The sequence below is a fragment of the Microtus ochrogaster genome, linkage group LG5 (assembly GCF_000317375.1).
Source record: "Microtus ochrogaster isolate Prairie Vole_2 linkage group LG5, MicOch1.0, whole genome shotgun sequence".
NCBI classification, from domain to species: Eukaryota; Metazoa; Chordata; class Mammalia; order Rodentia; family Cricetidae; genus Microtus; species Microtus ochrogaster.
The window spans coordinates 55,567,319-55,575,808 of NC_022031.1; the positions used below are offsets into that span (position 1 = coordinate 55,567,319).

At 42.6% G+C, this 8,490-nt stretch overlaps 1 protein-coding gene across 2 annotated transcripts in view; it reads left to right on the forward strand.

Annotated features, from left to right (window-relative positions):
* Tgs1 (trimethylguanosine synthase 1) overlaps positions 1-8,490 on the forward strand; it is a 43,021-nt gene that overhangs the window by 31,427 nt on the left and 3,104 nt on the right. For both annotated transcript variants that reach the window (XM_005362261.2, XM_026786759.1), the window contains one exon: positions 804-882. In XM_005362261.2, coding sequence (XP_005362318.1) covers positions 804-882 — 79 coding nt within the window. The remainder of the gene's footprint in view (positions 1-803; positions 883-8,490) is intronic.

Below are 8,490 nucleotides of genomic sequence, written 5' to 3' on the forward strand. Positions count from 1 at the left end.
GTGTGTGTGTGTGTGTGTGTGTGTGTGTGTGTGTGTGTGTGTGTGCGCGTGTACGTGTGCATGTAGAGGAAATGTATTAGCTAATCCACATTTGATAATTCCATTGTATTTTACACAGAAAACAGTTTGTGTGAAGCCAACTAGATGGCTCAACTGGTAAAGGCGCTTGCTACACAAACCTGGCAACCTGAGTTTGAGACCCAGAACCCAGGTAAAGGCAAGAGAAAGAAGAGAATTGTCCTCTGGTACACCGAGGAAGTTCTGTCTGTACACACACTTTAATAATAATAACTAAAACTTTTAAGACATGCAATGTAAAAACTATGTGTTGGTTGATCTATAGATACGGTTCCCCTGTTAGTATTTAATTCCACCGTTGTGAAACAGGAGCCCAGCTGTAGCTCCTGTGAAATGGACACAACAGTGGTGTTTGCTAGGGTTTTGTGAAGAAGGATTGAGGATGTGACTGACTGATACAGAAGCTGCATAGCTGAACTGTCCGAGGTCTGGGTCTGCCTCTATGGAACCTGCCTTGAGACTAAAGAGATATGTTTACTGTGTAGAATTGGAATTAGTACAGATTGAAGATTTCTTCAAACCGCAGGTCTGTGGGTTGTGATCTTCAGCTCACACTGCCTTATGCTAAAGCAGCCAGATCTTCTAACCCATCTGTGCTATCTTGTCTCTAATTCTCTGGGTTTAATCTGTGCCTTGTTGGCACTTACCAAGATGCACTGATCTGTGACACATGATGAACATCTCTCTGCTCAGAAATTGCCTTTTTATCCTTAACTCTTTTTCACCTTTGAAATTTTTAGGCTTTCCCAGAAGATCACTAATAATATTGTGTATTTTCTTCCAAGAAATGCTGACGTTGACCAGGTAAGCCATTGCTGAGGAAATTCTGTGCACCTCTACTTACTTACCTGTTAGAAACAATGGGCAGAAAAGGATAAGAGTCGTTTCCTTACCAGAGAACCTGCTTGTGAGAAGTCCCTGGCTTGTCTTCCACCTCCGCGGTTTCTGAGCAAGCCCGAGATGCAGCCCATGTTTCCTGGGGTTCTATGCAGATGAGTAATAGGATGACATGTGATACCATGTTACAGGTGCTTTGTGGCAACTCTCTGAGGCCCACCGTACTGAACCCAGCTGAAGAGATAAGACCTTACCAAGGTGTAGAGCAAGACAGGAAGGTAGCTGTGAGTTGGAAGACAGAAGGAAACGACTGCCTTTAATTTGGCCAGGAACAGTTCTTTTTTTTTTTTTTTTTTTTGGTTTTTCGAGACAGGGTTTCTCTGTGGTTTTGGAGCCTGTCCTGGAACTAGCTCTGTAGACCAGGCTGGCCTCAAACTCACAGAGATCCACCTGCCTCTGCCTCCCGAGTGCTGCGATTAAAGGCGTGCGCCACCACCACCCGGCTGCCAGGAACAGTTCTAACTAGCCTTGCCATCTCGTTTGTTTGTTTGGGTTTTTGTTTTGTTTTTCAAGATAGGATTTTTCTCTGTAGCTCTGGCTGTCTTAGAACTAGCTCTGTAGGCCATGCTGGCTTTGAACACACGGAGATCCACCTCCTCACCCTCACCATCTCTTGTCCTTTTGCTGGAGCAGCAGTTACTCTTGTTGGCCCCTGGTGTAGTTTAGTGATTTAGACTTTACTTTTTCCATCTCTAGATCATTTCGGTCTGCCCCTTCCACTCTTATATGGGTTTCTTTGTCTTATCAGTAGTCTGGACTGAATAGATTTCTCCAACCACTGAAAAACCCTGATCCACTAAAAAAGATCCTCTGTTTTATTTTCTGGGATGAGGCCCAAGTATAAATTGCTCCTCAAGTAATTATAATGTGCTCCACAGTTGAGGTTCTCTGGGCTATAAAAAAGGATAAATTAGCCCGGTGGTGGTGACTCACGCACTCAGGAAACAGAGGCAGGCAGATCTCTGAGTTCAAGGCCAGCCTGGTCTACAGAGTGAGCTCCAAAGACACAGAAACCTTGTCTCGAAAAACCAAAAGAAAGGGGGTGGGGGTAAGTAAAACTTTGAGTCTTCTGTCATTTCTTTATGGTCTACTTGACCAAACATTAAGCCTTCCATGATAGTATGTGTGATGTCACATTTTTTAGGGTTGTGAGAGTCTTAGGTCAGCCTTTGTGTTGAACCTGTTACTTGTGTAACTGCTTTCTAGACTTGGGCTGCTGTGATACTCCAAAACTATCTGCTAAACGACTACATGATCTTCATAGGCTAAGCCATGGTCCTTTTTTTTTTTTTTTTTTTTGGTTTTTGGTTTTTCGAGACAGGGTTTCTCTGTGGTTTTGGAGCCTGTCCTGGAACTAGCTTTGTAGACCAGGCTGGTCTCGAACTCACAGAGATCCGCCTGCCTCTGCCTCCCTAGTGCTGGGATTAAAGGCGTGCGCCACCACCGCCCGGCTTATGGTCCTTGATAGTACATATAGACAAACTCATTTGGGTATCTCAGTAGCAATAGGAAAGCCACTTTTTTTTCCCTCGGTTTTTTGAGACAGGGTTTTTCTGTGTAACAGCCTTAGCTATCCTTGGAACTCGCTCTGTAGACCAGGCTGGCCTCGAACTCATAGATTCTCTTGCCTCTGCCTCCCAAGTGCTGGAATAAAAGGCTGGAAAGCCACTTTTTATCATGAAAGTTTCAGGATTAACTTTTAACACACAAAAAAAAAAAAATTAGCTTGCTTTTTACTTTTGCTTTTATCCTTGGAACCTGTGAGAGTTAAATCTGTAAGGAGTAGGGAGACGGTTCATTTGGTAAAGAAAATAGATGAGGAGCAGCCTAGGAAAGGAAGGCACCTGGCACCGTCCTCTGCGCGCCACAGTTCACCTGCACTCAATCTCACCTGTGGGCAAGTGCCTCTGTAGACACCATTTACAAGCACAGTGGTAGACTTGGTAGTTCCTTCGTGTTTTCTGCCTCTAGAGGGAGCACTGACACTAGAAAATGATAAAGGAAACCGCTTGGTATGAAATAAGCTGCAGGGGAAGCATGCGGGGGGGGGGGTTGGTTTTTGGTTTTTAACTAAAAATTATTCATATGTGATACTTTTAAAATGAAATAGTAATGCAGGTTGAAAGAGTATAAGGTATTGACTATAAGTCTGTTTGGAATTCTGGCTGCATTTTTCCTATAAATTTGTCTGTAGCAAACTTTTAATTTCCAGTTCAGAGAGGTTATGTTACATTCTATTCATTCTGCTAAATTGGTTGTACAGCCAGTCCTAGAAGCTGCTCCATGTAGGAAATGATGCCCATTGGTTTTTGTAGCCGGTGAAATATTCTTCTGCGTCCCTTGTCCTTGACCTCCCACTCATTCCCTTTTTCTTTTGGAGTTATTCTAGAACACGTATCCCTGCTATCCAAACTCTCACTGTAAAACCAGAACTCATTCATTAAAAACATCTTTTTGTGAGAGGCTCTTTGGAAATAAGGTATCTCTCTGAGATTACTTTGGAAACTCATCAAGACTTGGGTTTGATTCGGAGAAACCACGGTTGGAAATGTGTCTTGTTGCTTAGTTCCTATCCTTATTGTTAGCCTTCATTTCTTTTCTTAACATTCTAGAAGTCCTGGCAGCACTAGCTTTGGATTCACTATGCTTTGCAAACATGGAAACTTCTTTTGAAGAGTAAGCCTATGTAGTAGAGATAGAAGCCTCTGAACACCTTAGTCATCTAATGGTAGCTGCATGCAGCAGTTTCAGGTACCACTTTATATGAAATCCTTGTGCATGGACTCTCTTAACATGAAGAGTCTTGGTTCTTACCAGGTATGAGAACAATGAGAGCAAGCCTCCCAGCCCATTTTTGCTTTCAGAACTACACAAAACATGTAACCTGAGAATCTGTGGAGCATTTACACTTTTCAGTTCAAATTAAGCACCTGGGTCACGTTCATGCAAGTTCATATAACAAGGTGACCCTGGGCAGAATCCCTAGACTTGTGTTAAAGTAAACTTGGGGGCTCAGCAAGTAAGGCTGTTCCTTAGGTGGCTGGGGTTTGATTTCCAGCACTCACCTGCTCACAACTGGCTGTAACTCCAGTCCCAGAGCATCTGACACCCTGTTCTGGCCTCTGCAGGCACTCCACATATGTGGTATACAGATATTCAGGCAAAACACCCATATACTTAAAAATAAGATAAGCCCATAGCTTTCTACCAGGCAATTCCTGACCCTTCTCTAACATAACTCAATCTTCCTTGACTTTTTTAGATTTATAAATTTATACTTTGAATATAACTAAATTGAGTAGATTAGCATTTTTTAATGGTTTAGGTTAAATTAAATAAGCTTTTACCAGTTTCTATCAAAGCATTAGTACTGAGTAATTATAGTATTTGGTTTTTTTAAGTGGAATATTACTAGTTTCTGAATGTTAGAATTAATGAAAGATCCTATCAATTATTCGTAATTAAATTAACAGAGAAATATATCTTAAATGCTATTCATGTGGTAAGTGCTGTAAAGTCATTCCAGCAGGTGGAAGACCCTTAACTCCAGGCCCAGAAACCAGAAGCGTAAAAGAGGGCAAAAGATAGGATTAGCTGTTCCGGTATATGGAGGAATTGTAGACTTGAGACTGCTAAACTTGAAAATAACCAGTTTACAACATGGCAGCTTGGTGGGTGGCACCCTGTGTATTGTAAGTCTCTTCCTGCACATTTTTTGGATAATCCCTATGCTCTGGAGTATGCGTGTGAGGTTACCCCCTGATCTCTGGGGAAGCCTAGCTATTCTGCCACACAGTGGCCATCAGCAGCTTAGCACCTTGCTGCCTCCCATGAGCCAAACATTTACTGCTGAGAAAAACACTCATCCATGACCTGAGTAGTTGGGAGTGATAATTAGGAAGTGAAGTGGCAAGGCACACAAAGGAGATTATAAAAGGGTTCTCGGAATAGCTCAGCAGGTAAAGGCAGTTGCAGTTGAGTTTGCCCTGAACCCGCATGGTGGAAGAAGAAAAGAGACTTCCACAAGTGGTCCTCTGACCATGGCCTCTGCAGCCACACACAAGAAATAATTGATGTAGTTTCAATTTTTAAAAAAATCTGCTAAGTCAGTTCTGGTCCATTCCTGTTTGAAAAAGACAATAGAGGCTAAGAAATAGAACCAAGTAGAGGTCAGTTGCTGGGCCTTCCCTGTCACAGTTTGCTCTTGTGCTTCCTCTTGCTGACACCGGGTGTCTAGATTAACTGTTGCTGTGCAGATAACCATGGCTACTTTGGTCATCTTTATTGACCCTCTTGTCTTTGGTGAATTTTCTGCTAGGCAATCGGAGCAGTGTAGTATGTCTCTGCACTATGATCTTTATGCAGAAAGACTAGAACTGAAGGGCCTCAAAATTCTTCACAGATTCGGGATTCCTGATGGTTTGGTCTGTTGTGCCTTGTGTAACTTGTTGAACTCAAGAGTAACCTTTGTGGATGTGTCCAGGATGAAATTGAGATCAATGCTAAGGGGCTAAGCTGTAGACCTGGTTATCAGTCACCCAGAAGCCAGCATAGATGAGGTCAGTTGATGATGGGGGCTCTTTAAAATTGCATTTATTTTAATCAGAGCTTGATAATATTACAAAGCTATCTGTAATGCTATTAGCAAAGATTCAAGTATAGAAATCTCATTCCTGCTTACTGTGTGCAGAAAAATGGAGCTGATTTTAAGTTTGAATTTTGCCTAAAGATAAAGTGTTTCCTTCTTCAGCACTCCGCACTCCTGCTTCTGGTGAGATGTAGTTATGAGTTGTCTGTAACAAAGAGACAGTCGGGACTAGTGAGGAAGGCCTTGGTTTGGCCCACATGCCTGTGGATTCTGACCTAAAATGAAGGTGCCTATCCTGGTCATCTCTATCTCTTTGGTAATGCTAGGCATCAAATACAGCCTTAAGCACAAGTTTTTTTTGTTTTGTTTTGTTTTTGTAGTAATTCATTTGCAATTTATTTTAAGCCTATCTAAACATCGTTTGTCTTCAGTTATCTTCATTTTGACTTTTTTCTCTTCCCACTATTGCCTCAAATAATATGTTAGTAATAATCACCCAGTTCTTAGTTATAATTGTAGTCCAAATTAACTGGGATTGTCTTTGTGTGCAAGAGAGGTAGACAGACACATGTGCAAGTGCAGGTGCCATGGAAGTCAGATCCTTTGGAACTGGAGTTATAGGTAGTTGTAAACCACTCAGCTTGTGTGAACTAATGTCCTCTGAGCCATCTCTCCTGACCCTGGTGTTGCAAGGCATTCACCAGAGAACACTGTTTGGATGTGGGTTTAAGCCAATAGACTACACTGGGTGCTTGTGGTCCGGTTGTAGCCCCAAGCCTTCCTCAGGGTGAGCTTTTAAGCACAAAAGCCATGCATGTCCTGTGTTGACATACTTAATTAACAAGAACAGTTAGCTAGAAGCGGAACAACGGAAGCTAAAAAAACAAGGTTAGTACGTTTTGAAACTTTCCGAGAACTATGGACTTTGACGGATTAGGTATTTATGTTAGTTTTAGCAGGCAGTGCTGTCTGTGCTGAGTTTATGGCCTGAATGGCATTTCCATTGTGGAGTCAGCTATGCTAAGGCCTGGGGCCCATTTACACCTGGTATTGCCCTTGATAAGGCTCGCATTTAGGTAATGTGCTAGAAGCATAGAATGTGGTCTTGAGTTCATTTGCCACCTTCCATTCTCCTGGCTTTCCCGTCTTGCCTGTCTTTGCTGTACATTCATGCTCTCAATCCATTAAAATTTAAGAAATTTTTGTCAGTTAAACCTGCTAATGAAAAATAAGAACAGCTCAAAATTGACAGCATTAGTTTGTTTGAAGCAAAGTATCTATTCACTTGAGTATAAATTTTGTCTGACTCATTTAGCCTTTAATATATGTGTGGTGGAAAACCAAGAAAGTCTAAGGTTAGAAATGGGTTTTAGTGAGAATACTTGAAAGTGCATGTTGACTTAGATCTTCCTTGTCTATGCTGTGTAGATCAGTTTTCCCACTCTGGGCCTGCATGTTGATTCAGTGCTGGGAACATACCAGAGTCGCTGGATTGTGAGCATCCCTGCAGGCAAGCTGCTGTTTAGCTCTCTTCTGCACAGAAACTGCCCCGCTCTTGATTAGTCGTTGTTGAGTGACGTGTGAAGTCTGCTGCTGATCTCAGGAAACTCCCATATCTGCTCTTTCTTGTCCCAGTTCCCCCGTGTACAAACCCTGAAAGGCTCAGAGAAGGGAAAGCACTACTTCATCTTAAGATTGCTGTTTCTGGCTTATATGAGCAACAGGAATTATTTTAGTGCCTTTAATTTGGGGAGGAGGGTTGAGGATGTTAATTGAACAACTTTTTATTTGATTTTGTAGCAGTGTGTTTGCTTTGTTTAGGGTGGGGGATATGGTCACCTGTGCAGAAATCAGAGCACAACCTTTGGGTGTCTGGCCCTGGACTACTAGAGACAGTCTATTCTCTGTCTCCTGTTCCCATAGACTGGAGAAGCTCGTCAGGCCAGCTCTGGTGAAGTTCAGATCACCACATTGGACAGCAAATGCTTCCCCTGAAGAGCCATCTCATAGCCAAGGTTGACCGGAGCTCACAGCATCCCTCCTCCCTCAGCCTGCTGAGGGTTGGGATTGTAGTTATAGACCTGGCTTTTAAGAGCATTGCATACGGATTTGGAGCTACAGTAGAGAGTTTGCTTAGCATGTGTAGAGCCCTGAATTCTGTCTGTAGGACCAGAGGTGGGTGTGGAAGGTGAAGCATATCATAGAATGATGTGTTTCTATATCTGTTTTTATATCAGAGTTGTTTCCTAACAGGGAGGTAAAATAATCACTTTATTTATTTATTTATTTATTTATTTATTTATTTATTTATTTATTTATTTATTTTGGTTTTTCGAGACAGGGTTTCTCTGTGGTTTTGGAGCCTGTCCTGGAACTAGCTCTTGTAGACCAGGCTGGTCTCGAACTCACAGAGATCCGCCTGCCTCTGCCTCCCGAGTGCTGGGATTAAAGGCGTGCGCCACCACTGCCCGGCTAATCACTTTAAATTATGCTCACCAGTAATGTAATCATTCTCCCTGTCCACCAGATATCTGTGGTGTGAGATCAGGTTCTGTCAGCTTTTGAATCGAGATTAAATTTAGAACCTTTATTTACAAAATACACAACTTAAGTTTTGCGGATGGCAGCTACCAAGGCATAGTTTGCCTGCCCCTAGAACTTGGGGCTTCTGTGTCTTTACTGTGTGACTCCTGTTCTGGTTGGTGGGCCTGTCCACTACATTCTTCATGCCCCCAATTTTACCAGTCTTACAATCTAATTGATGAATAAGAGAGTGTTAGAAGACAGAGATCTCTTAAAATGTTGGATACTTTATCAGTATAAGAACTGATGCCTTAGCCGGGCGATGGTGGCACACGCCTTTAATCCCAGCACTCGGGAGGCAGAGGCAGGCGGATCTCTGTGAGTTCGAGACCAGCCTGGTCTAC